The sequence below is a fragment of the Phyllosticta citriasiana genome (assembly GCF_038021145.1).
Source record: "Phyllosticta citriasiana strain CBS 120426 chromosome Unknown IWZ02scaffold_3, whole genome shotgun sequence".
In the NCBI taxonomy this organism is placed as follows: Eukaryota; Fungi; Ascomycota; class Dothideomycetes; order Botryosphaeriales; family Phyllostictaceae; genus Phyllosticta; species Phyllosticta citriasiana.
In genome coordinates, this window is record NW_027117280.1 from 2,295,150 (window position 1) to 2,320,194 (window position 25,045).

Consider the following 25,045-nt stretch of genomic DNA (forward strand, 5'->3'; position numbering starts at 1 on the left):
CATTCCAACACCGCCCATGCTTTCTTCTGACTGACAACCTATATGGTACAGTGCAAAGATGCTACTACCTACGCCCAAGCGCCGTAACATGCGCCCCCAGAAAAGACTGACAGATTCAAGACCGCACTAATAAACACACATAGAGAATGCCGTCCGTCCGTCCGTCCGTCGTGAGTCGTTGATCTTGCGTGTCCCGTCTATGACAAAAAAAAATAAAATAAAAATAAAAATAAAAATAAAGAGGCCGTCTGGTCGTCGTGGCAAAATGCCCAGTCTAAACAAAACTTTTTCCGGTTCGCATCACGCGTTAAAGGCCCAGTTTCCTTGGGTGCTCGTCAAATTAGGCGCTACATAGTAGTTTTGATATGGATGTTGAGGCAAACTAAAGTCGGCGGCAGTCAGCATGGGATTCAGGATTCCTGAAGGTAATCTCGGCCGCGAGCCGTTTGAAGTCGAACTGGAAACGCTTCCGGCGCTTGGTGGTGGAACTGGAGCTGGTGGAAGAGACATGGGGATGGTCGTGGTTTGCGGTTGTACTGCTCCTTGGAATTGCATCGACGCGGAACTCGACAGAGAAAGATCATCCTGCCATCCCCACTGCTTTTTGAGTTCAGTGTTGATGAAGCCTACTCGCCAGCCCGTTTCTTGTCGAATCTTGTCCAGTATTTGGAGAACTTCTTCCTGTTCTCTCCTCGTGGCAAGACACTCGGCCGCAATGGCAAGAGACCGCAGTGCCACGCTTGCCACGCCCCTACAACTGTTAGAAATGCTGGAGGAGTGGGCCAAAAGCTTACCGATCCTTGACGTGCGCTACTATCCCACAAATGAGCTGCGAATTGCGCACCAACAACTCCCGCATCTCGTCCGTCTCCCTCGACAATGCTGGATGAGTCTGGGCAAGCAGGCACAGCGCCGTGTGGTAAAAGAGCCGCGCAACAATGGTTGTTCGCTTGATCAACCAGACCTCCGGAAAGGCCGACTGCGAAGACGTCTGAAATGGATACAGATACGCCATTGGATGCATGGTCCGCGGTATGCAGTCATTCCACGAGTCGCACCACCCCTTGATCCTCTGCCACTCGGCAAACCTCTTTTGCATGCGAAGCTGCTCGTCTCGCGGCGAGCCCGCCGGCTTGCGCGGAGCAGAAGCTCGAAAGTTGCAAATCTTGGCCACGACGTACACGATGCGGTGCGCCCACGCCTCCTCGCGGCCGGCCTCGGTCTCCCTCGAAAAGTCCATGTCGACGCCCCATTCGTCCGGGTCCCACGCCACTTGCCAGTTGAAGTGCAGGCAGCTCAGCAGCTCCATGCCCACATTCAGCCAGAAGCATGCCGCCCCAATGCCTGTCGAGCGCGCGTTCCACCCGCAGTCTTTGATGAGCGCTCGTGCACCGGCAATGTGGTTCATCCGCTGCAGCGCCTTTTCGCACATGATTTCGTACACATTTAATATTACGGCCGTCGTGGCGCATATGACAGTATCTCGGTTGGGATTTTGGAGCGAGGCCAGCAAATGGCGCGTGGCCGTGTCGTAATAGTGCAACGCCTTGTCTTCGGTGTAGCGCGCATTCACCAGGGATAAATGGCGGGCGCCGCAAGCTAGAAACGCGTGCAGTAGCATGGGTTCGTTGAGGGCGTGAAAGGGCAAGAGGCGCGAAAACTAGACGGTCAGTTTTGCTTTGTGTGCTGCAGCCAAACCTACGTGTTTTTGCGGATCCATGCTGTCCATCCACAGGCCCACCTCTTCGACAAAGACTTGCATGAACAAGACTTCTTCCTGGCTATTCAGATAGTCGCGGTTCTTGGTGGGCGAAGCAGTTTGAAACATTTGGGCGGGCCCTGGCTGCGTCGTCTCGTAAATCATGTTTTGACCGTCGTCGTGGAACATGTCTGGCAGCATGCCCTGGATCGGGGGCAGCGGCTGCTGGTGAGACAGGTCGGGAGCCGCAGACGTGGTTGAAAAGTCGAGGGCCAGCCCATTCATGGCCTGCATCGTTGCTTGTACCTCGGGAGCGCCATACTTGCTCAATCCACCCTTGTATTCGGAAGCAATATCGCGCGACTCGTCCAGAAAGCTAATGTGCCAGTCTTGCGACGTGGGCACCACGGGCGGAGCCTGGACCTGCGTGTCGATGAAGTTGAGGCGAATGCCGCGCTTGCATAGTCTGTTTGACTTGCGGCAGTTTTGGCAGTGCGGAAGGGCCTCGTCGCATTTGAGGTGCCGTTCTCTACACGTCAGGCAGCCGGTCCGGACTCGTTTTGGCTTGCTGGCTGTCGACTCGACCGTGGGACCGTCCGTCTCGCTCATGCTGCCTGGAGGATGAGGGAGAAGGACGTGGGCATGAAGGACGAGTAAGAGGCAGACGTCGGATTAAACGTCTCGTCTCATTGACGGGCGGCACGACAGGAGGATGCAGGACGAGGTTTGGACGTTTGGGCGTGGTTTCGCGGTGCGAGCGAGCGATTTGTCCGAGGCGAGGCGAACAAGGACGACGGAGCACCATGCAGACTGAAGAGCTGGAGATGAGAGAGCGGAGGTGATGCGATGACGAACAAGGTGGTAAAGTCGGCGGCAGGTTTTGGCGAGGTCGTGGCCAGAGGGTGTCCTGTCCTGTCCTGGGGTCCGGTGGTCCTGAGGGCCCTCGATCTGCAAGGGGGAACACGGTCAGGGGAGGAAAAGGTTAAGCTGGACAGTGGATGGAGAGACGAAGGAATGATTGATTGTCAAGCTGATGGAGAGGCAGTCAAGGGCTGTCAAAGAACTGTAGACCTGCCTGGTCGAGCGGCTGAAAATGAGTTGCCCGTTGCCCTGCAAAGTTTAGCACGCAGGCCGGCCACGAGCTGCAACGGAGATCCAACACCAAAAATAGGGACGGGATATCCATCGCAAGTCAGTCTGAAATCCTGGAGCTTGACCGTCCCATTCCAGCATTGGGCCCGGCCTCGTTCCGACTGTCAAGATCCACGGCGATCCTGCGCTGCTCGTGCCGGGTTGCCCTTTTTTCCACATAACCTCATGTCAAAGCCGCCTCCGACGCCCAGCTACATTCTGCGCGGCCATGCTGCCACCGTCCACGCCGTGCGCTTCATCCGCCGCAATTCTCGCCTGCTGACTGCCGACGCCGACGGCTGGCTTGTCCTGTGGAATCTCGCCTCCAAACGTCCGGCCGCTGTATGGCGTCCTCACTCGGCCACCATCCTCGGCCTCGACGCTGACCAGGACCGCATCATCACGTGGGTACAATGACGCCGAATGCGGCACCTCCATTGTCTACTCTCAGCTAATTGTCCCAGCCATGGCCGCGATTCTCACTTGCGCGTCTGGCAGCTCCGCGTGGAAGACGAAGCCGCCCTCTCCACCGTCCTGCCTGTCGACGATGCCGACGCCCATCGCAAGCAGCCATGGCTCCTGCACTCGATCCCCGTCAACACGCTGAACTTTTGCTCATTTGCAACCTGCCAAATATCAACCAACGAGGAAAATGACGACTCGACCCTCGTCGCCGTCCCAGGCGTCCTCGATGGCCAAATCGCCGTCTACGCCCTGCCCAGCGAGCGCCGCTTCAGCACCGTCCCCAAGACAGAGCTGCAGACGGGTGAGTTCCCCATCACTATATTCTGACTTATTTTGACTCTCTTGCAGGCATGGTTATGGCTCTCGCGCTCGTCCCCGGCGCACAGCTACGTCTGATTGCCGGCTACGAGAGCGGGCTGGCCGTCGTATTCGCACACGACGCTGCGAACGACTCCTGGACGCGCATCTACGCCAGCACGCCGCACACACAGCCGCTACTTTCGCTGTCTCCGCTGCCGAGTCTCCCTGGCGAACCCCTAACCTACTTCTCTTCCGGCGCCGACGACGTCGTAGCCAAGCACATCGTCTCTCCGCCTCCATCCAAACCCACGTCGGCACCGGCACCAACACCCAACCCTCCCAAATCAAAACCGAACCCGCCCTCCCTCCTCTCCTCAGCTCTCTCATCATCCTCCTCCTCCCCTTTCAACTCTCACTCCATCCCCAAACCCAACCCCGTCCCCGCGGCCCCCTGCGCCGCCGCGCAAGTCATCAAGACCAAACATGCGGGCCAGCAATCGCTCGCCGTGCGCGCCGACGGCCGGCTCCTAGCCACGGCGGGCTGGGACGGGCGCGTGCGCGTCTACTCGACGCGGACGTTGCGCGAAATGGCGGTGCTCAAGTGGCACGCGGAGGGGTGCTACGCGGTCAGCTTCGGCAACGTGGTGGACAGGGATAGCAACGATGGGGACGAAGATGAACGAGGAGAGCATGGGCAAGGGAAAGGTGCGTTGGCGCGTGTACGACGGCGGCGGGAGGACCGCGTTAGAGACGTGCATTGGGTTGCGGCTGGGTCGAAGGACGGCAAGGTGTCGTTGTGGGAGGTGTTTTGATTCTTGGCTGCATGCGCCACGCCATGTAGAACAACGTATATCGAATTCATAGCAGAGCATACGGGAGGTAGCATGTACATATAAATAAACACCTACCCCAAATTGAACTCGCCCGCTCCACCCGCCATCTTCCGCGCCAACATGCGCATCTTGCGCGCCGCCTCATCCATGTCTGCCTGCGCACTCGTATCCACATCCTCCATCGCGCCAGAACCACCCCCTCCAGTTCCCGCCGTCTTCCCCTTCGCCTTCGCACTCGTCCTGCGCTCCCCCTTCGCCGCCTCCGCCCCCGGCCGCAGCCCCGGCACGCGAATCGCCCCCGGCTTGTCGCGCAGCGCAAACGCCTTGGCCAAGTGTCCCAAATGCAGCGCCTTGATGTCGAAGAAGCCGCGCTCGGCCGCAACGTGGGTTGCGTACGCGCGGACGTGGCTCTGGTAGGCGCGCCGCGCGAGTTCCAGACGCGCTGGCTGCGCAAGCGCCCACCGCTCGACGTCGAGTTGGGCGGCTGTGGCCGCGTCTTCCCACTCGCGCCGCCCGCCGCGCACTACGCCCGTCGTCGGTGCGAAGCCGCGCGATAGCAGCTCGTCTGCGTCGTGCCGCGCCAGGTAGGCTGCGGCGTCGGACCGGTCTCGCCGCAGCAGCGTCACGTAGCCCTCTTCGGAGCCGGGTTGGAGGAAGATCAGGGCGCGGCCGTCGCGACCGGCACGCGCCGTGCGGCCGATGCGGTGAAGGTGGTCATCGGCGCTGAAGGCTGGGTCGTATTCGATGACGAAGTCGACGTTGGGGACGTCGAGACCGCGCGAGGCGACGTCGGTACAGATGAGGACCGAGGGGGTGGTAGAGCGTGTAAAGCTGGAGAGGGTTGTTGTGCGGACGGATTGGGCGAGCGAGCCGTGTAGTTTGAAGATGGAGACGGGGTTCTCTTGAGAGGAGAGGAGGGGGGCGGATGCTGATGTGCGGATCGGTTGTTTGTCTTCAGTGCTGGTTTGTTTGGAGTCTTCCCTGCGGTTGGTTCTCTTTTCGGTTTGTTTGGAGTCTTCTTTGCGAGTGGGCTTCTTTTCCGATGTGGCGATTTGCTTGGAGTCGTCCTTCTGATCAGAATCTGCTAGCTCCCTGGCCAAAACTTCAAAGTGAAACTCGACCGAGTCGGCGCAAGAAACAAAGACTATGACCTTGTTGACAGACCCCTTGCGAGCAAATGCCCTCTTCAACACTGCCATGAGTGTTACGAGACGCAGCTTGGCCGGTACCACGGCATACGACTGCTTGAGCTGGGCCGGTGCCGAAAATGTCGTCTCCGTTTCAGCCTCTTCCTTTTCCGTGGGATCGGCTTGAATGTGGATCGCTTCTTTCAAACTAATCTCTCCAAGTCGTTGGACGTTCATCTTCATTGTGGCCGAGCACAGAATCGTCATTCTCTTTTCCGGCAATCCAGGGATTTTTTGTTTATTGGCCTTCATGCGCAGATTCAATGAGCCCACAATCTTTTGAATGTCATTTTCAAACCCCAGCTCCATCAGCCGGTCACCCTCATCCAGAACCAGCCACCGCACATTGCTCACGTCCAAAGCCTCGGTGTGCTCCAAATGGTCCACCAGCCGTCCGGGAGTCGCGACCAAAATATTGAGGCCCTTGCGCACCCTTGCCTTTTCTGATTTCTTCTTTTCTCCTCCAATTACGGTACCAGGCACTATCCAATGTGCGCATCTCAGCAGACTTTCCAGTACAACCGATATTTGTTTGCTCAGTTCGCGGGTCGGTGCCAGCACAATCGCAAACAGACCTGAGTCGCGGTGGACTTTGTCTCCCAGTGTGATGAGACGCTGCACAATAGGCAGCAGATATGCCAAAGTCTTTCCCGAACCCGTCTGCGCCTGGATAAAGGCGTCCGAATTTTCCTTCAGCAGTAGCGACACTGCCGCCTTTTGAATCGCCGTGGGTGCTTTGATGTCGAGTTTGTTCAGCAGGTGGCTCGCAATGTTGGGTGACAGGCCGAGTGTCGTAAAATTTTCGAGTTCTGGCGACAGCGGGGCGTTTGTAGGGGCGATTGGCCCGTCATTTTCGGGTTCTGGTGCTTCGGCCTTGGTGCGAGACTCGGGGTTCTTGGTGAAGAGTGAGGACACGAAATCCCCGGGTTGTACCTGAGGTTGGTCTCGTCTTCGCTGTGGTCGAGCTTGAGCGGGTTCTTCTACACGCTGGCGCTTGACGGGACGGTCTTCGGTGTCTCCAGACTCTTCTTGCGGTTTGGTTTTTTTCTGGTGACGAAGGACGGCTTTTTTTGCAGTCAGCCTATCTTTCCAGCGTCCGCCCTTGAAGCTGGGCCTGGCGACAATTGGCGCATCGCCCAGGTCAAAGTTGAGGAGCATTCCATCGTCCATGGTTGTGGTGTAGTGGAGAGAAGAAAATGCCTGTCGCGGAATGGAAAATTGCTGGCCGGGACTTCCTTTGGCCCGTGCTCCCGTGATGAGACTGACGGCGAACCTCACGGCACGACAACACCACCTTTATCTGCGCGCAATGGCTCCTGTCTCGTTTTCCCCGTCTCACCCCGGCTGAAGCGATACAATTTTCATCATGCTTCGTTCAGTCACCCGTATTCCATCAACCAAATTTGATTTTCCCCGCCGTATAAGCTCTACCGCCGCCAATGCTTTTCGCATCTACCGCGAGGTTGATCCTCTGCGCGCGTACCGTCGCCAATGCGTGCTGGATCAAAAATCCATAGGCCTGGTGCCTACAATGGGCGCGCTTCACCAGGGCCATGTCTCGCTAGCTCGACAGGCTGCTCTGGAAAACGAAGAAGTCTTTGTCAGCATCTACGTCAACCCAACTCAATTCGGCGTCAACGAGGACCTGGATAGCTATCCCCGGACTTGGGATTCTGATTTGGAAAAGTTGCATGCTTTAGACCAAGAGCTGTCCACCTCTGCGCGTGGCCGCATCACCACAATCTTTGCTCCCACGACCAAGGTCATGTATCCCACCCTTCCCCCGTCGTCTGAGATCGATGGGCCCGGCTCCTTTGTTACCATTTCACCTCTGGCTCACGTCCTGGAGGGCGCTTCGAGGCCTGTGTTCTTTCGCGGTGTTGCTACCGTTTGTACCAAGCTCTTCAACATTGTTCAACCTGACAAGGTCTACTTTGGACAGAAAGATGTACAACAGACTGTCATAATCCGACGCATGGTCAAGGATTTCCACATCCCCACCGAGGTCCGCATTTGTCCAACGGAGCGCGAGCCGGATGGCCTTGCCATGAGCTCCCGCAACGTCTACCTTGGAAGAAGGAGACGCGCCGTTGGTCTCGTTCTTTCCCAGGCCCTTCATCGTGCTCAGGAGCAGTACAGGGGCGGCAGAAGAAGGCGTGACGACATCCTCTGGCCTGCATACGACATCTTAAATGCTCGTGTCATGGAGCAAGAGGAATTGAAACCTAGCGAGAGGGCTATGTTTGACATCGACTACATTTCGCTGGCCGATCCTGACACGCTTCAAGAGGTGGAGATCGTCGAAGAGGGCAAGGGAGCCATTCTGAGCGGAGCCATCAAGATGCTTCCAATTGAAGAGAAAAGTGAGGGAGAAGATCTTGGGCTTGGTGATGACCAGGTACCAGTCCGGCTGATAGATAACTTGATCCTCAAGCCGGGGATGTAAGAAGTAATTCTAATCGGCCATACTTGGAAATTCATCAAAAGTCCGCGGTATGTGACTCCTTACACGCGAATACCAGTCCCCTTCTGGATTTGACTCCTACCTGGACTGGGGCAAAAGGTCGTGCTCAGCATGTACGGAATACCCACAGACACTCCAGCGGTAAGCACTGTTCCCTTACCGATGTGAATGCATCCAGATGGATCTCGTGCGAGAGGTCTTTGCTTAGAGGCACTTAACCAGCTGTGCCCGGGAACTCATCTCCTACCAGGTACCATTTGCATCCATCACCTCGATCTCGTGCTAAGGGGCCGTGCTTAAAGGTTCAATGTCCTCAACGCTCACCTACAACATCATTTCCATCCACCACCTCGATCTGGTGCCAGAGATCGACGCTTAGAGGTTCAATGCCCTCAACGTTTACCTCCTGCCATTTCCATCCACCATTTCGATCTCGTTCCAGGGATCCGTGCTTAGGAGTTCACAAATAGCTGTGCCCTCAAAAATTCCCTCCTACCGTTTCCATACACCACCTCGACCTTTTCTAGAGGTCCGTGCGTAGAGGTTCACAATCGGCTATACCCTCAAAAATCACTTCCTACCGTTTCCATCCATGACCTCATGCTAAAGGTCCATGTGTAGAGGCTCACAACCATCTGTGCACTCATAAATCAACTACCATTTCCACCCACGACCTCAAACAAGAGGTCCGTGCGTAGAGGCTCACAACCAGCTGTGCCTTCAACCAGTTCACCTCCATTTGCATCCACCACCTCAACACCAACCTCAAGTCTCCAGATCACCCAACACAAACAAGAGGATGGAGTCCAACCAAAGCTCCAATGCGATGATGGGCCCAAGCAACGCGTCCTCGTCAAGCTCCATCCCGCCTATGAGCCCAGGCAAGCAGGCTCGTCTCTCTGAGCTCGTCAACATAATCACGACGACATCTCAGGCCCTCAAGAACGAGTTCGACTGGGTCTCTCCCGACATGTGGACCCAAATCTTGGACGACATGTTCCCAGGTGCGACTAGCCTCGATACTCCCAACACAACGGCTGACGTGGAATCAGCAACTGGCGAAGTGACCAACCTTGCCGGAAACTCGACTTCCATCGCCAAGCTGGTCAAGACTATCAAGACGATTGAATTTAAAAGAGGCAAGGGTGACAAGATCCACGAGCACGGCTATCCTTCAGCAAACGTGGCCGCCAAAGACCTTACTCCCGAGCAGCGTCATGCCGAGTGGTCGCTCATCATCCGCTATGGTGATCCACGTGCCTCCATGAACGACGAGCAATTCGCGCACTTGGTCATTGCTTTGAAGAGGTGGTGGAGGCTTTCGCCGCGTCTCGAGGTCATTAAGATGGCTCGCAATGCTGTTGTCGCTCAGTTCAAGTTGGTTGGATATTATGGACCTGGAATGCTGCCATTCAACACGGCTATCTGGCAAAAGGCTACCCATGACGCTCAATGCGACTTTCTCCGTCAGATCAAGCAGGCTGGCGACGCCAGGGGCGTCATGGCCCTCGAGTCCTTCTTGGGCAAAAGAACCCGTGATGAAGCTGTCGTCCTTGTGCGCGAGACGAAGCGCGACCCTCCTGCCGCCGACCAAATCACAGAGGTCCAGATTTTGGGCGCACGCGAGACGAAGAGCAGCCCACAAAACGTCGTCTTGACCACGGACGCCCAGAATTTGGACGCTCGCGAGAGTAGGAAGCGCAGCAAGCGCGACGTCGACAAGACCAACGAAATTGAGATTTCAGACTCTGACTCTGATATTCCCGCTGTTCACAAGCGCCAAAAGATCGACAGGGCCAACAAGCCCACGCCGCAAGTCGTAGAGATCGACTCGGACGACGAGCCGGTCCACAAGAAGCCCACTCGCCTGTCCCTTATCGTCAAGCTGCCACCCCAGGCGGAGAAGAACTCGCTCATAGTCAAGCTGCCCATCAAGTCTGCTCGCAACATCCCGACCAAGCCTCGCATTAGTAGGGCTCCACCTCCGCAAGCCGACAAATCGAAGAAGCAAGTCTCTGTTCCTCGTACTCGCAAGCGGGCATACATTTACCATGTCGAAGCCGAATTAACCGCTTCGCCACGTACGAATGCCTTCATTGACCACCTCCTTTGTCGCTACGCAATTATGCACCGCCAGAGATTGTCACTATCGCCGTGGGCTCTTGAAAAAGTTCGTCGTTATGCGGTAGGCAAGGAGCCGCACATCAGAGGCCCAGTCCAGGCTTCGATGATGGAGGTCAGCTTTTGGGAAGACAGAGATCTATCATGGACAATGAGCGGCTTCGAGCTTGACCGCATGACGAAGGCCAGGGAAAAGGCCAAGATTGAGTGGGAGGCGCGTCAGGTGGAGCAGAAGGCGCAGAGTGTTCAGGACGACGCCCAGCGGGACGGCGTTGCCAGCGGAACCATCCAGGTCAACAACGAAACCACTTTGCAGGGCCCTGGACACCCTGGCACCAACGAAGGCCAAAGTGCTACCTTTGCAGAACTCCAGAACGGCGATATTGAAGTTGTTGAATCCCAGGACAAACCTGGACAGGGCACTGTCCGTGTTGACACTGCGAACAACCAAGCCCACGGCAGTACCAATGGCGTGCAGATGCACAACAACGAAGACGAGCACGCTTCGTCCACCGATGGCAACTCTACCAATGCTTCTGACGACGGAGCCTCCCAGTACTCGGCAGACGAATCTAAGCACTGCAGCATCGACAATGCGGGCCACATGGATGAAGAAGAGCATGTTGGCAACTCTTCTACGATCGACGATGTCGACATGCACGACAGCAGCGAAGCCGAGCACACTCCTTCACACTACTCCTCCTCCACCTCCAATCCATCGGACGACGGCGAGGAGGAAGAAGCCCAGCTCTTGTCCGACGAGCACGAGCACGGCAGCATCGCCAGCAGCGAGCGCAGCTACAGCGACAATGATAACATTGAGGACGACGCAGACACGCAGATGCAGACGACGTCGACCGACGCCACCTCGCAGCTCGAGCTCAACCACGACTACGACCACGCTGACCTGCCCATGCATGACGGCAACGATGAGACCGACCTTGTCCAGCCCAACCAGCAGTGCCTCGTGCAGTGAATGATGCGGTCTTAACAATCGGGCGCGAGAACGATGAAGAAGGCAACGACGGTTTCCACACCTCCATCCAATGAACTGGAGTGAGGACACAAAGATGGAGTTGAGGGCGAGAAGCAGCTTGCTACAGTAGCCTACCCACCCTGCCTTGGTTGGACGGCCACTTGCTTCTCAGCTGCCCTGCGGATATATACAGCGGCGATGACGCCACTCTTTTTTGGACAAAAGTTTTAGCTTGCCTTTTCTCTGCTTTCTTTCTTTCTTTCTTTCTTTCTCGGTTTTCTCACACTTCTTTGCTCGAGATCTGCTGGATTTGCATTGCTTCTGCTTTTACTTTAGCCGGATGGGTGGACGGATGGATGGATGGATGGCTGATGCATGGTTGATGGCTCGCATTGGAGATGGGCCGGTCAGTCGGCTTTGGATGGGCGGGCGGGTGGGCATTTTCTTCCATCAATCTCCAGTTTGCAAAATGGCATGGCATGGGATTTGCGGGTATTACTTACTCAGAGCGGCACGGATTTGATAGTGCGGCATTGATTTCTGCTCAGGATAGATAGGGCGAGATGGTGTTTCAGCACAATGCATCTCTTTACTCGTTTTCTCTTCAGTCGATCGTCTGATTGGAGTTGACGCTCAAATCATACATTTAGTTTTGCTTGCTCTTGGTATTGGTCTGCCTCTTCATCTTCTTGCTCCTTCTCCTTCTTCTACTCCTTCTACTCCTCCTTCCGGCTGCACATCCCCTCTCGCTGCCTCTTTGGCCTTTTTCTCCTCCTCCTTTTCCTTCTTACTCGGCCTCCCTCTCCCTCTCCTCTTATACCACTCCGGCTCCTTCCCCGTCTCCAACCCCTCCATGTAGTCGTCCAAGTCGACAAACTCGGACGACGGCTCCTCTGGATGGACGCGCGGTCTGCCCATCGGCCGGGATCCTTCATCATCATCATCATCAACGGCCTTCTTTTTCGGCTTTTGTTTCGTTTCGCGCTTCCAGCGCCTACTGCCGCCAGGAGCGAGCTGAAACAATTCTTCCTGGCAGCCGGCGGCGTAGTTTTCGTATGGCGACTTCTTCCAGTCAAACACCATCTTCTCCGGGTCGCGGTGCAGCTCCTCGTGGGTCGTGACGCCCCAGATGACGGGCCAGAGGCGGTACTCGGTGCGCAGGGGGACACCCAGGTCGCCGACGAGCGGCGGCCGCCCCGAGCCCGGCTCCGGCAGCGTCAGGTATTTGCGGACGCTCGACGGCACGTCTTCGCGCTTGTGCGCCACGACGATGAGCGCCTGCCGGTCCGACAGGCCCGACACCGTCACGCGGTTGAGCACGGAGCGGTCGGACTCGACGGCCTTGGGCCCGCTCGGCACAAGGCGCCTCATGGTGTTGGTCCAGCGCAGGCTCATGCGCTCGCCGTGATGCAGGAATAGCATGCACTTCTCGCGCGCGAACTCGTCCATGCCGGAAAAGGCCTCGTCCAGCACCACCAGGTCCGGCCGCTTGATGATGGCGCGCAGGAAGAGGGCCACGCGCTGGCCGGAAAAGGAAAGGTCTCCAAATTTGATCGAATCCGCCCACTCCATGTCGACGCCCATCAGCTTTTCGTCGTCCATGCGCGTCTCTACTACTTTGAGGTATTTGGCGGGCAGCGTCGAGTTCCCTTTTCTGCCCGTCATTTTGATTTCGAATGCGGGCTTGTGCATTGTCTCATTTTCGCGGTCCGTGTGCACGCGGTAGCGCTCGAGGCGGTCCAGGATTTCGTCGCCAAGGGCTGGGTTCAGCTCCTTTCGGAACCACCGCAGGCAGCTCTCGACTCGTTCGTCGGCTTGACTGGTGAGTTTGGGCGCGGTCAAAGGTGTGTCGGCCCACGCAGACTCCAGCACGCGCCGCACACTGAGGTGTTTGGGGAAGAAGGCGTGAACTTCGGGGGACGAGACGCCGATGCGCCTTTGGATGTCGAAAATGCTGAGTCCTGGCTGACCCTGTGACGGAAGACGCGAGCGGCCAAAGAGTCTAAGGGGAGCAGAGTAGGCTTGGGGGTGGTCAGAGGTAATGAGTGACAGGAGGGTCGTTTTGCCTGAACCATTGGGCCCAAAAACTCCCCATCTTTCGCCTTGCCGGACTGTCCACCACAGGCCTTTGCGTATTTTGCGACCAACGTCTTGACGTCCCAACATGGCAGACTCTCCATGCTCATACTCCGCATCAAGCTCCTCTTCCCAGTCTCCCAAGACTGCACTCTGACCAGGCTTGTAGCGAATTTGGACGCCTTCCATTTCTACAATGGGATCTCCGGTGGGAATATTCCTGATAAAGAATAGGCCACGTCGGGTGCGAGGCGATTCCACGTGGATCCCGCCAGCGCAAAATATCCCATCGCGAGTGATCTGGACGCTTTTGGACCGCTCGGGAAACATGCGTCTTCTATTTCGAATTTGTTGCAACTCCCCCAGGTTGCTACCCAAAAAGTCCATGTCACCCTTACTTTCGAGCAATCGGGCAATCTCGCGCATAGCTATGGAATTGTCAACAACCTTGTGCGAGACATCGATGGATTGTTCGAGGAATTCGTGAGTTGACAGCTGCACGCCAGTCGAATTGAGCTTTTCGTATCCTGGCTTGCAGTTGTACACGAACGCTTGGGTCGTTCTAAAATGCGAGGCCAAGTTTTCAAAAACCTGCCGCTTGGGGCCCATCAACCTTGCTCGCGGCTCGTCGGCGGCCACGACAAAGTGGGTGACCCAGTCAGGGATGTAGTCGTGGGGATGCAACGCGAGGAACACGCGAGTATCACTTGACGTGGCTTGTCGATACAAGAATCGGGAGACAGAATCGAGGGTGATGGGATCCAAGCCTTGGAACGGCATGTCTATGAGGAGGAGCTCGGGCTGGGCGAGAATGGCCTTGGCAAGTCGTGCGCGTCGCGTCTGGCCATTGCTGAGATTACTTACTGGCAGGTGGGAGCAGTGCAACAGAGAGAGGTCAAGCAGGACAGACTCGACCTGATCTGCGGACGGGTGGTCCGTGAGGTCCTCTGACGCATTGAGATGGGTTTTGCCTAGGAGATAGTCTCGCAAGCTCCAATCCGTTGCCTCGCGCATGCTTTCATACCGTGCGCTCATGTAGGCTCCCTTGGTACCTCCCAGGCCTCCTCTGTCAGCATCAGGGCCGACATATTGTATGGCGCGAGTGAGGCTGCGGTTCTTGGGACGCTTTTGAGCCAGCTCTTCCGAGGCAAGGTATGGGTACGAGCGGCCATCTGGAGGGACACAGACGTGTCTTCCGCGGAGTATGTCGAGAAATGCGGTGCGTGCAATGGACGAGGGGCTAAGAATGGCCCAATTCTCGCGTGGATCGTGAAGAGAGAAGTTTAGGTTTGGGAAGAGTGGCGGACTGTCTGCGGAGTGGGTGGAACTAGGATCTGATCGGTAGAAGGTGGCGTCTTTGATTCGAATCAATGGCACCGTGTGCAATCGGCGGACGGTGGGAGGCCATAGGATACGCGTGTTGGCAAGAGTGCGCATGGGCATGGCGCGGGTTTGAGGGAAGCATTTTGCGAGGGCGAACGGGTACTCCGTCCGTAGGTCGTGGATGACCGGATTAGTCAGCCCGCCCCGGGATTTCGCCGCCGGTCTCCTTCTCTTCCTTCCCCGCAACTGCGATGACCGATGGAGCTTCAAGGCTGCGGCGCTCGATTTAAACACCACCTGACACTCCATCTCTGACGCTGCCCACCCACCTCTTCAGCTCCCTTCTTCCGGCGTCATGTTACCACTTCTCCAGCCCTCGAGACCCAAGGTTCGTCAAGTCGATGAGTCGTCTCGCAGCCGGCCGCTGACAGTCGCAGTGCCCGCCGCAGCACAATGTGTCGAGCCCTGTCTATGACTGCGCCGTCCGTCATCCGGTTTTCTTCTCTCGTGCCCTTATCAAACCGCCCTTTGCCTTGGCCGCCAACGACAAGATGAGTCCGGTCGCTCACGGTTACATTTTGGAGGCCAATAGCAAAAAGAAGGAAACCAAGCTGTGAGGAGTGAAAGCACGAGACACTTGACGTGGCGCAATCGGCGTGGCGCCGTTTATTCATCATTCTGGCTGCCTCAGGGACTCGGCCGTCTTTCCACCAACCTGATCGGGCCACACGAGTCAGTCTTGTTGCATACGTTCACAGCATTTGGACGGCATACGTGGAGCAAGAGTACTAGAGAGTCGTCCCGAGGCTTCTTTAATCGGCTCTCTTCGGCTTCGGTCGTGTGGTAGCCGCCTCGTGCTTGGCTGACGCCCCGGGCTGTCCCTCGTGAGCAGCGACGTCATATGAACAGGAGATGAGCAGTCATTTTGTTTGACGCCGTTGGCTGCTGAAACGCCGCCATTTCCACGACTGTTTTCATGCAAACGTTGGATGCGCCTCACCGACACTGTTGTTGGACGTTGTAGTTGGACCCTCTTGTTGGACACACATCAGACTGATTGCATTTGCTCCCTGTCTCCCGCTTTTTCCTGTCAGGGCCGCTGCAGGAACACGAGAGCCAGTCCGCATGTGACACGCGGGCCTTTGTCCGTCATGCGACACACGTTAGGCCTTCAGCTCGCAATGATTCTACGCCTTCGACACTGGACCGCCTCCTGCCGCGCTTGGACAGTCATGGCTGCCTCGTGCGGTCTCAGCTGCCGCCTTCTTTTGTTTCCTGTCATTTATTTCGTTTATATACGGCCATGTATGCTCACTTGACCAGACAACCACTTTGCTTCTTCCTAGATACCCATCATGTTTATTGATTTTGTTTTGCTCGGCGCCTTGACGTCGACCTCTCTAGCCCTACACATTCCTTCCGTTCAAGATGCGCAAAAACTGCTGTCTTCGCCGCAGACAACCACTGCGCTCGAGTCGTGGTTGAAGAATGAAGAAGACATTGCAGTAGACCGTTTGCTCGCCAATATTGCACCATTCGGACGCAATGCACAAGGCGCTGCGCCAGGCACCGTCCTGGCCAGCCCGTCGAGAGAACATCCTAACTACTACTACCAGTGTAAGTTGGCTCATCCCTCTCCCAAATTCCTTGACTGACGACCCAGGGATCCGCGATGCCGGCATTACCATGGCTACCGTAGTCGACCTGTACAACCTGGATCCCACGTCCCAACAGTCGACTGAAATCTTGTTGCCAACTTTTGAGTCGTACGCCGCCCTGTCTCGCAAAATTCAGCGCACTTCGAACCCATCCGGCGACTTTTCATACCCCGATCTTTCTGGACTTGGGGAACCAAAGTTTGAGGTCGACGGTTCTCCGTTTACCGGCAACTGGGGTCGTCCGCAACGCGACGGTCCAGCCCTGCGCGCTTCGGCCCTTATTTCCTACCTCCAGGCCTACAACACGACTCACCCCGATCTCTGGGAGGCGAGCAATGACGACTGGTTTACGAGATTCTACAAGGCTGAACTGCCTGCGCTCAGCCCCGTCAAGGCAGACTTGGAGTACGTTGCACGCCACTGGCCCGACTCGGGCTTTGATGTGTGGGAAGAGGTCCGGGGTCGCCACTTTTTCACTGGCATGACGCAGCTCCGCGCCCTACGTCAAGGGTCCAACTTGGCAAACCTGTTCCAGGACCCTGGAGCGGCCGCCTACTATTCTGCCGAGGCGGACAAGCTTGAGCAAAGCATGCGCAAAGATTTTTGGGATGAGGAAGGCGGCTACATTCGAGCCACCCGAGGTAGCGATGCTGAGTGGCAGCGTTCGGGTATGGACTGCAGCGTGTTGTTGGGTTCTCTGCATGGCCAGGCTGCCGACCAGACTTGGTCTGCCGTCTTTCCTCCTCACGACGACGCTGTCCTGGCTTCCCTGCTCAAGTTGGTCACTGACCAGCGAGACCGGTTCCCTGTCAACACTGGCAGCCAAGATGCCGACCCTCTCCGCGGCGTCGGTGTTGGTCGTTACCCCGAAGACATGTACGACGGCTACGAGGCAAAACCTGCTGGTGGAAACCCGTGGTTCCTCTGCACGTCGTCCGTCTCGGAGATTCTCTATCGGACCGCTGCCCACCTCAACACTACGGGTCGCCTCGACTTTTCTGCACGTGGCGCTTCGTTCTGGAACGCTTTGGTCTGCGGCGGCAAGCCATCTTCTTCGGCCTGTCCTCTGCCTGCTACCAAATCGTCCTACTCCTACACTGCCTCTGATAACAACAACGTTTTTGAGACTGCTCTGGAGAGATTGGTTCAAGTTGGCGACAGTTTTCTCGACGTTGTCAAGGCGCATGCCAATGGTGATGGCGCTCTAAGCGAACAATTTGATCGGTACACCGGCTTTGAGCGTGGGGCGACGGACCTGACATGGAGCTACGGGGCCTTTTTGCAGGCCATCTGGGCGAGGAAGAATGTTGTATCGTAACGACTTGCATTCACGGAGTTGGAGTTGGCATAGCGTTGATTTGATTGTTGCATTGGAATCCATTTATAGACCGATTCGGCCTTCTCCGTATCAAATCTTCCCGATTTTGACTGCTCGGACTATTGAACGCCTCTACACGTTGTTCAGTTATACAGATTGTTACGGCTGGATACGAGTGAAGACGACTGTGTGATGTGCGTGCAAATCACACTTCCGAAACGGACGTCAGCCGTGCGGTTTGTCTGGGGTAGCCTCACTCGGACACGCCGATGCTTGGACGTCACTCTTTGTAGTTTCCCGCCGGTTTTTCTTGAACCGAGGGGAAAGGCGGTGAATGAACAAATAGCTGAATGGGGTTTAGACTGGTATTTCCATGGAGAAAAGACTGACTGTGGAGAGGTACGTTGTTCTGATGCAGCCAGCTAGTCAGGAAGGTTTTTATCAGGCCCTTGCTTAGTCACTTCCCGAACAGGAAATCAAAATTGAGGCACAGCAGCAGATATACGTTTGTTGCCGCCCAACGAGAGTGAGCGAAAGGGAGAAAGACATTTTGAACTTTTGACCATCGCTGATTTACGAAGTCAAAAATGGGCGATTGTTGTAGGAAAGAAGGCGGGAACTCTCGGATCAAACAATTAAGGGGCAGGTAAAGGAAGGATCCCGGCAGCTCCCGTCGGGAGAATCATCCGCCCGTCGAGGGGATTGGCTGCTGCACTCTGCCCTGTTTCTTCACGGCGATCAAGCATGGATATCCTCGAGGGAAAAGAGGAGCTCAGCCACTGTACACTTGGGGGGAAATGGAAGAAGAGGCCAGCTCAACGTCAGCCTCGTACAGTTTCCGCTGGCCACAGCCGACTCGAATAGCAACAGTGAGACGATTGAATTTGCCCATCATGCGGCGGAGCTTCGTGTTGTTGGAGCTGGGGTCGTCTACAAGGCTATTGACTGCGCGTCGCACCAGGACCAAGTCGCTGCTGGACTGAGCGATGGACGGGAGCATCCTGGCTTCTGGCCAAGCTCCCGCCCGCCCGCCCGCCCGCTGGGTCTATAATATCCTGTATTCTGACCTTGCGTGGTTCTGTACGTCTACTCTGTCTATCTGACTGTCCCCCTGCCCAGCCTCCGACATGGTATCGGCGGAAGGCAAGCAGACGCTGGTGACTTGCGTCATTGTTACTGTCGTCGCGTCGATTGTGGTTGCTCTGCGGCTGTATAGTCGGCTTGTGTTGGTTGGGGGTGTAGGGTGGGACGACGTGATTATTACCTCGTCACTGGTATGTGGTGGCTGTATCGAGTAAAGACATGGCTGAGTTTTTCTAGATACTCATTATTGTGTTGGCCGTGGTAACAGGTCAAGGCAAGTCTGCAAACATCAGCAATCCGGCGCGGTGCTAATCGGAGCAGAGGTTCGCCATGGATTGGGCAATCATGTCTCGGAGAATCCACCGAGTGAAACGGCCAAAGTTTTTCAAGTGAGTGTTTTACTTCATCCGGTGAAGAGTCCGCTGACATGTCAGTACTTGTTTGCGAGTATCCTCATCTACCTCGTCTCCCTCTGCCTCACCAAACTCTCGATCCTCCTCCAATACCTCCGAATCTTCGGCACACAGACAGCCATGCGTATCGCGTGCTACATAACTATTACCTTTGTCGTGACGTATACTTTTGTGGCCAGCTTCATGAACATTTTAAACTGCAAACCAATCCACTACTTTTGGGGTCGCGCGCTGGATCCAACAAGTGGCAGCTGCATGGATTTCGAGGCAGTGTGGTTTACTCACGCGGGCATCAACATCTTCTCCGACTTTTTGATGATTTTGTTGCCGATGCCGGTGCTCAAATCGCTGAAAATACACAAACGACAAAAGATTGCCCTCATGGCCATATTCGCGTTTGGGTCATTGTGAGTCGTGGACGACGGTTGCAAAGACTAGGTGAGCTGACAAAAGCGTAGCGGCGGTGTCACGGCGATTCTGCGACTCAAATCGTTGGCTAAGGTCAGCAAATCCAACGACGTGACGTACGACAACAGGGGGGCACTGATCTGGTCGACGGTCGAATGCAACGTCGCCATCATGTGCGCCTCGCTGCCCTCGCTCAAGGTGCTCATCTCGCGGTACTTCCCACGCCTCCTGTCGACCATTGGCTCTGGCAGCCACTCGAACCCCAATTCTGGTCGCTACCACAGCCGTAGCTGGCGCTCGCGCGGCGATCCCGGCGACCTGTACGGCCTCAAGCCGTTCGACTCGAAGTCGAATAACAAGTCGGCCCATTCGCCCCATCACCAGGACCGCTGCAAGAGCGCTGTGCAGACCAATATCACAAAGCCGCGCTCGCAAGACAACGTCTCGGACAGCTTGGACGAGGGCATCGAGATGAAGACGGTCATGTCGCAACAGCGGGAGCGCAACGCGTCGAGCCACTTCTCGGCACGGGTGTCAGACGCGGCCAGCATCAGCGAGAGCGAGCGGCGTTTCTTTCAGCGCGTACCGTAGTACCAATGACTATGATGACGATGACGTTGATGATGACGATGTATTTCTGTACGTATTGAAGAAGTCTAATGACCCGGCCATTCGTCGACCCACGCCTTTATCTGCGCGACCTCGGCATCAATGACCTTCTGCACGCCAGCGTTCACGACGCCATCCTGCGCAATCAGGTCCGAGCAGTGGATGCCGGACGGAATGACGTGGACGGGGGCTGCGGCCGTCGACTCGAGCGCGCCGCCCGGCCGGAACTCAGACGACACGGTCGCGTCGAGCCACGGGTCGAACTCGCCGTTCGTCCAGACCAGCCGCGTCGTGTTCATGAACCAGCCGCCCGTGACGGCGTTGACGTCGTCGACCGTCTTTCCCGACGCGCTGCCGTACGTGAAGTTGCCTTCGGCAGGGAAGAAGAGGCTGCATTGCCGCTGCCAGTAGTCGGCCGTCACGAGGCGCGACACGATGGTTGGGCGGTCGCTTGGTGCGCCGTCTTGCCAGAAGGCGAAGGGCTCGTTGCAGAGGAACCACTGCCATTGCCGGTCGATGGCGTTGTCGACCGAGACGTCGGTGAAGAGGGGGCTGCTCGCGTTGTACGTGTCGAAGCAGGACAGGTCGTCATCGTCAGTCCAGTAGCCGTAAGAAGCGCAATCTAGTCGCATTGTTAGCTTTCTTTGTCAATGTGGGTGGGTGGGTGTGAGAGCGTCCGTCGCCTTACATCCAGGCACCAAGACCTCCCTGGTCCATTTGGCGTAGCCCGCCAGCGCCTTGTCGAGGCCTACCCCTGACGCGTCAGGAGTGCTGCTGCCGTTGCCAATGGCGTTTTCGACGTAGTCGCAGAATTGATAGAAGGCCGAGTAGCCGCTGTAGAACGAGTTGCTCTGCCACAGCCACGGGCCGTTCTCCAGCGCGCTGGCAAAGTCGTCGTCGTGCTCGAGCCCGGCCAGGCCGAACTGCGCTTTGAGGTCGCTCTTTTGCTGCGTCGTGCCGTTCTTCAGCACGCCGTCGATGTGGCCGATGACCAGCGACACGTCGGCGCTGCAGTTTTGCGGCATCCCTTTTTGGACCGGGACGAAGTATTGCCACTGCCTCGTCAGAGAAGGCTTCCACGTAGGGACTGGAGTCTTACGAAGTCGTCAATCGCCTGCACCACGGCGCTCGATGCGTGATACGCCCAAAAAGTGTCGGGATCCTTGGCCTGCGTCCATGCAGAAAGTGCACCGCTGTAGGAACCGCCAGAAAACACCCAGGGCTGATGGTCAGCTACGTCAATAGACGGGACAATCTTCTTACCGCATTTTCTGCGTTGCTGCTACCGTTGGTGTCGAATGGGAGCTTCACGTTCTTGGCAAAATACGTCGTGTCCTTGATCGAATTGTCCAGAGTCAGGTATTGCAGGTTTTTGGTGGTGAGCTCATCGTATGGCGACGATTCGCCCCAGTATCGGTGCTCCATCATGACGACGGCACCACCGATCGCCTGCGCAAAGAGGCCGGTGATTGACTTGTTTGTGAGGTAGCCCGTGTAGCCGGCCGCCTCTACTTCTCCCGGGGTAAAGAAAACGACCTGTCTCTGTTAGAAAGAGATTGAAAAGTGGCGCGCACTTACCGGAGCTCCTGGCCCCGTCCAATACTCATCGCTGTACCAAAAGCGCTGCGAAAACGTCCCAAGAGAAGGATCCCCATGATCAATCAGCTGCTCAAACGAGCCGAGATTCGCCTCGCTGATGGAGATGTCTTGAAGTCGCGGTGGCCGGTTCAAGGACTGCTCCCTCGGCACGACATTGCCCAAAGCCAGCCCGGTAAACAACAAAAAACTTTTCATTCTGCAATCTGACGATTCCTACGGGCCAGCCCGGCGCCGCCGCTGCCCGGGCGAGGCCTATTTGTAGTCGCATCATCTGTAGGATTTCAGTGGATCCGTGGTTATCAGTGGTTTGAGACAGTCCGTGTACCTTCCTGTTCGAGGCGCCGTAGATGGGGGCTAGACGGCTAGACCCGCATTTTGTGATATTTTCGGTCACGCACGGTGGGTCGCGTCGACTGCATTTTTGCTGCAGAGACTGTCCATCGTCGCCGTTCATCGGGGGACGCGCTTGGGAGCTGCCGTGCTTGCAGCGCGCGTGCTACCCAGATGCAGGAAGTGCAGGATTTGAGTTGCTACTGTGGGCGTAGACTGAACGAGAAAAGAGATGGCTTGGAGATAAGACACTGGAAGGACTGGACGTGGAAGAGCCTACTTGGAAAGCAGATTACAGATGGGCTTGAAAAGGAAAAGGACAAGGAAAAGGACACAGAGAAGAAATGGCAGCAAGCTGTGCTATAATAATGCATGTCATGTCGGTGGGTTGTCGTCCTGCGCCTCGGCTAGGTAGCTCGCTTCACCTCTCGCCATGTTCCCTCGATCGTTTCCATCTCAACAACCTCAACGCCTCCATCAATCATCACCACCGAGCACACGGCTTGTCGTCAAGGCAGTTGTCCGACGACCGTCCTGGAACCGATTCGCCGCAAATTTTGCGCCCTGAGCGGACAGATTCCGGGTTCCCCAGACTCGAAGGCAATGCCGAGCCCTTCCCAACAGACTTCCATGGCGGCTTTCCTGATCGGGGCATCATCGGGCCAAGGCCCTTTTGCGGGGTATGAGCCTATAGTACAAAAGGATGTTGGCCAAACTTCGTGTTTCGCCAGCTCTTCATCATGGCCGACAAGGTTGGAATCAGGCATCTCGTATGTTCACAGTCTGCAGCTGAAGAGGGTCAAGCTGCAACTGATCAACATGGGCACTCCCTCGTCGAGTTTGATCCAGCAGCCGAGAGGAGTTTGAGGTGGAAGATTGACCTCGCCATCACCCCAATCATTTGTCTGCTGTACCTCTTTTGCTTCATTGACCGCGCAAACATTGGTGAGTTTTCTTCTCATGCTTCATTCCTGGCTGATTTTGCAGGAAATGCTGCCCTCGCCGGCCTCAAACAGGATCTCAATCTCAAGGGCTACGACTACAATGTCCTCTTGACCGTCTTTTACATTTCGTACGTCATCTTCGAAATCCCCTGCAACACGGCTTGCAAATGGATCGGCCCTGGCTGGTTCTTGCCATTTATCGCCCTTTGTTTTGGCATCTGCTCCATCGCAACAGCGTTTGTACACACTTTGAAGGCTGCGTGTGGCGTTCGGTTCTTGCTTGGTAAGACTCCTGACCAAGTGCCGCGTTTGTTTGACCGTAGCAGGTCTGTTTGAAGCGGGAATGCTGCCTGGAATCGCCTATTACTTTTCCAGATGGTATCGCAGAGCCGAGCTGGCCTTTCGACTGTCACTGGTAAGTGCCGCTCCTTTATCTGGCGCCAAAGCGCTGACATGTCAGTACATCACCATGGCGCCCCTCGGCGGCGCTTTTGGCGGCCTGCTCGCGTCGGCCATCCTGAAATTGCCACACATTGGCGGTCTTCATCGCTGGAGAATGATCTTTGCCATTGAAGGCATCATAACTTGCGGGATAGCCCTTGTTGCTTTCGCGGTCCTCACGGACCGGCCCGAGACGGCAAGGTGGCTCAGCGAGGAAGAGAAAAAGCTTGCCGTGGCTCGAGTCAAGTCGGAGCGCGTTGGCACGACCGAGTTGCTTGATCAGCTTGACGTGCCCAAGACGCTAAAGGGCATTTTTTCGCCTGTCACGCTGTCGACTGCCTTCATCTTTTTGCTCGTCAACATCACCGTTCAGGGCATGGCCTTTTTCTTGCCGACAATTGTGCGGTCAATCTATCCGAACAGTTCGGTCATCTCGCAGCAGTTGCGGTCCGCTCCGCCGTACGTCGTCGGCGCGTTCTTCACCCTCATATTCCCCTTCTTGAGCTGGCGCTACGATCGACGCGTCATCTTCTTCATTGCCAGCTCACCCCTCATGATTGCGGGCTACGCCATGTCCCTCGGGTCGACCGACCCGAACGTGCGATACGGTGCAACCTTCCTGGTCGCCAGCGGCGCCTTTGCATTTGGAGCCCTCTGCAACGCCCATGTATCGGCCAACGTCGTGTCCGACACGGCACGCTCGGCGGCCATTGGCACAAACGTCATGATTGGCAACATTGGCGGCATGATTTCGACGTGGTCGTACCTCGAACGGGACGCACCCAAGTACCACATCGGCAACGGGCTCAACTGCGGCAGCGCGACGCTGACGCTGATCTGCTCGGTGCTGCTGCTACTGTGGATGAAGTACGATAACAAGAAGCACGACAACGTCGACCTGGATTCACAACTGGTCGGCCTGTCGACCAAACAGGTCCAGGACTTGGATTGGAAGCATCCCGGGTTCAGGTGGAAGCCATAGCATTATTGTTGTTTTTGTGGTGGTGGTGGTAGTAGTGCTGACACCAGCGTCTATTTTGGGTGCCGCCGCGAGCTATTTTGGGAGGGCCTCTTCATTCCTCCCTCTCCCCGTCGGGTTCCCCCGCCGTCGCGTACGCTTCGAAAATGTTGTTGAGTCGCCAGAGCAGAAACGAGCCTGCAAAGCCAAACACGAGCGACGTAGACATCTACTAGGTTAGCTTCGTTTTCCATCCAAACGATATAGAATGTACCTCTGGTTGGTTTTTTTTTTTTTTTTTTTTTTTTTTTTTTGAAAATCAGAAAGTTGAAGGAGGTGCCAGCACGTTTAGTACAAGGGGTAGTGATCCAGCACAGAGGAAGAAGAGATTTTTGATTGTTTCCTGCACAACTAGCCTCCTCCTGCGTTCCAGGCGTCCAACAGAGGCATATATATTCGGGCATCGTCGCAGTCGCTGTTGTTGGGTTGCAATTCCCCGGCTTACTGCAAAAACTCCGAAACAGTGTCAGCAGCCGCCCGGTAAACAGTCAGGTCAGCCGCCGGCAACGGGCGTCCAGTCCGTCTTACTCAGCTACCATCCACGGCAACCGCGATTGACCGCCTTGTTTTTAATCGGCCCCCCTTTCGTGACGCCATCTGACTGTTTTTGGGTTGCTTTTGGTTTCGATCGACGGGAAATGCGCTGTGC

The 25,045-nt window shown here is 56.2% G+C and overlaps 11 protein-coding genes across 11 annotated transcripts; 7 read left to right on the forward strand and 4 right to left on the reverse strand.

The window, feature by feature from the left end:
• Window positions 1–195: 195 nt before the first annotated feature.
• Window positions 196–2,426, reverse strand: IWZ02DRAFT_192521 (uncharacterized protein). The gene is made up of 3 exons (XM_066762458.1): window positions 1,703–2,426; window positions 795–1,660; window positions 196–751 (listed from the first exon to the last, which is right to left on the reverse strand). The coding sequence occupies exons 1-3, from the start codon at window positions 2,306–2,308 to the stop codon at window positions 301–303; spliced, it is 1,923 nt and encodes a 640-aa protein (XP_066625639.1). The 5' UTR covers window positions 2,309–2,426; the 3' UTR covers window positions 196–300.
• Window positions 2,427–3,016: 590 nt separating this feature from the next.
• IWZ02DRAFT_372370 (WD40-repeat-containing domain protein) lies at window positions 3,017–4,407 on the forward strand (the record flags this gene model as incomplete). The annotated part of the gene is made up of 3 exons (XM_066764625.1): window positions 3,017–3,234; window positions 3,295–3,596; window positions 3,644–4,407. 3 exons carry the CDS (start codon window positions 3,017–3,019, stop codon window positions 4,405–4,407), a joined length of 1,284 nt encoding a protein of 427 aa, XP_066625640.1.
• Window positions 4,408–4,497: 90 nt separating this feature from the next.
• Window positions 4,498–6,858, reverse strand: IWZ02DRAFT_445437 (ATP-dependent RNA helicase DBP7; the record flags this gene model as incomplete). The annotated part of the gene is made up of 1 exon (XM_066767163.1): window positions 4,498–6,858. The coding sequence occupies exon 1, from the start codon at window positions 6,783–6,785 to the stop codon at window positions 4,500–4,502; it is 2,286 nt and encodes a 761-aa protein (XP_066625641.1). The 5' UTR covers window positions 6,786–6,858.
• Window positions 6,859–6,882: 24 nt separating this feature from the next.
• IWZ02DRAFT_193077 (pantoate-beta-alanine ligase) lies at window positions 6,883–8,320 on the forward strand. The gene has a single exon (XM_066762460.1). The coding sequence runs from the start codon at window positions 6,982–6,984 to the stop codon at window positions 8,059–8,061; it is 1,080 nt and encodes a 359-aa protein (XP_066625642.1). The 5' UTR covers window positions 6,883–6,981; the 3' UTR covers window positions 8,062–8,320.
• Window positions 8,321–8,878: 558 nt separating this feature from the next.
• On the forward strand, window positions 8,879–11,176 carry IWZ02DRAFT_431143 (uncharacterized protein; the record flags this gene model as incomplete). Its single annotated transcript, XM_066766140.1, has 1 exon — window positions 8,879–11,176. The coding sequence occupies one exon, from the start codon at window positions 8,879–8,881 to the stop codon at window positions 11,174–11,176; it is 2,298 nt and encodes a 765-aa protein (XP_066625643.1).
• A 681-nt stretch (window positions 11,177–11,857) lies between these two features.
• IWZ02DRAFT_488575 (ABC transporter-like protein) lies at window positions 11,858–14,695 on the reverse strand (the record flags this gene model as incomplete). Its single annotated transcript, XM_066769476.1, has 1 exon — window positions 11,858–14,695. The coding sequence occupies one exon, from the start codon at window positions 14,693–14,695 to the stop codon at window positions 11,858–11,860; it is 2,838 nt and encodes a 945-aa protein (XP_066625644.1).
• Window positions 14,696–15,015: 320 nt separating this feature from the next.
• Window positions 15,016–15,192, forward strand: IWZ02DRAFT_373499 (uncharacterized protein; the record flags this gene model as incomplete). The annotated part of the gene is made up of 1 exon (XM_066764707.1): window positions 15,016–15,192. A coding segment is annotated over one exon (177 nt), but the record flags the coding sequence as incomplete, so codon positions are not given.
• Window positions 15,193–15,432: 240 nt separating this feature from the next.
• On the forward strand, window positions 15,433–17,647 carry IWZ02DRAFT_193052 (Six-hairpin glycosidase-like protein). The gene is made up of 2 exons (XM_066762459.1): window positions 15,433–16,192; window positions 16,239–17,647. Exons 1-2 carry the CDS (start codon window positions 15,931–15,933, stop codon window positions 17,549–17,551), a joined length of 1,575 nt encoding a protein of 524 aa, XP_066625646.1. The 5' UTR covers window positions 15,433–15,930; the 3' UTR covers window positions 17,552–17,647.
• A 960-nt stretch (window positions 17,648–18,607) lies between these two features.
• Window positions 18,608–20,062, forward strand: IWZ02DRAFT_445447 (uncharacterized protein). Its single transcript, XM_066767164.1, has 5 exons — window positions 18,608–18,825; window positions 18,872–18,908; window positions 18,956–19,023; window positions 19,069–19,454; window positions 19,506–20,062. The coding sequence occupies exons 1-5, from the start codon at window positions 18,679–18,681 to the stop codon at window positions 20,044–20,046; spliced, it is 1,179 nt and encodes a 392-aa protein (XP_066625647.1). The 5' UTR covers window positions 18,608–18,678; the 3' UTR covers window positions 20,047–20,062.
• Window positions 19,809–22,124, reverse strand: IWZ02DRAFT_193130 (putative serine peptidase). The gene is made up of 6 exons (XM_066762462.1): window positions 21,989–22,124; window positions 21,643–21,934; window positions 21,328–21,600; window positions 21,164–21,286; window positions 20,753–21,119; window positions 19,809–20,686 (listed from the first exon to the last, which is right to left on the reverse strand). The coding sequence occupies exons 2-6, from the start codon at window positions 21,856–21,858 to the stop codon at window positions 20,112–20,114; spliced, it is 1,554 nt and encodes a 517-aa protein (XP_066625648.1). The 5' UTR covers window positions 21,859–21,934; window positions 21,989–22,124; the 3' UTR covers window positions 19,809–20,111.
• Window positions 22,125–22,733: 609 nt separating this feature from the next.
• On the forward strand, window positions 22,734–24,360 carry IWZ02DRAFT_372713 (putative MFS transporter; the record flags this gene model as incomplete). Its single annotated transcript, XM_066764653.1, has 4 exons — window positions 22,734–22,938; window positions 22,981–23,220; window positions 23,261–23,352; window positions 23,398–24,360. 4 exons carry the CDS (start codon window positions 22,734–22,736, stop codon window positions 24,358–24,360), a joined length of 1,500 nt encoding a protein of 499 aa, XP_066625649.1.
• Between the last annotated feature and the right edge of the window lie 685 nt (window positions 24,361–25,045).

Excerpts from the sequence above, each read along its gene's own strand:
- IWZ02DRAFT_193130 (XM_066762462.1), bottom strand. The coding sequence starts at position 21,858 with ATGAAAAGTTTTTTGTTGTTTACCGGGCTGGCTTTGGGCAATGTCGTG. Across the intron at positions 21,287-21,327 it reads GCAGCAACGCAGAAAATGCG|CCCTGGGTGTTTTCTGGCGG; the intron begins GTAAGAAGATTG and ends GCTGACCATCAG. Across the intron at positions 20,687-20,752 it reads GGAGGTCTTGGTGCCTGGAT|ATTGCGCTTCTTACGGCTAC; the intron begins GTAAGGCGACGG and ends CAATGCGACTAG.
- IWZ02DRAFT_193052 (XM_066762459.1), top strand. The coding sequence starts at position 15,931 with ATGTTTATTGATTTTGTTTTGCTCGGCGCCTTGACGTCGACCTCTCTA. Across the intron at positions 16,193-16,238 it reads TCCTAACTACTACTACCAGT|GGATCCGCGATGCCGGCATT; the intron begins GTAAGTTGGCTC and ends CTGACGACCCAG.
- IWZ02DRAFT_193077 (XM_066762460.1), top strand. The coding sequence starts at position 6,982 with ATGCTTCGTTCAGTCACCCGTATTCCATCAACCAAATTTGATTTTCCC.
- IWZ02DRAFT_445447 (XM_066767164.1), top strand. The coding sequence starts at position 18,679 with ATGGTATCGGCGGAAGGCAAGCAGACGCTGGTGACTTGCGTCATTGTT. Across the intron at positions 18,826-18,871 it reads TGATTATTACCTCGTCACTG|ATACTCATTATTGTGTTGGC; the intron begins GTATGTGGTGGC and ends GAGTTTTTCTAG. Across the intron at positions 18,909-18,955 it reads GGCCGTGGTAACAGGTCAAG|AGGTTCGCCATGGATTGGGC; the intron begins GCAAGTCTGCAA and ends TAATCGGAGCAG.
- IWZ02DRAFT_192521 (XM_066762458.1), bottom strand. The coding sequence starts at position 2,308 with ATGAGCGAGACGGACGGTCCCACGGTCGAGTCGACAGCCAGCAAGCCA. Across the intron at positions 1,661-1,702 it reads GCATGGATCCGCAAAAACAC|TTTTCGCGCCTCTTGCCCTT; the intron begins GTAGGTTTGGCT and ends CTGACCGTCTAG. Across the intron at positions 752-794 it reads GTAGCGCACGTCAAGGATCG|GGGCGTGGCAAGCGTGGCAC; the intron begins GTAAGCTTTTGG and ends TAACAGTTGTAG.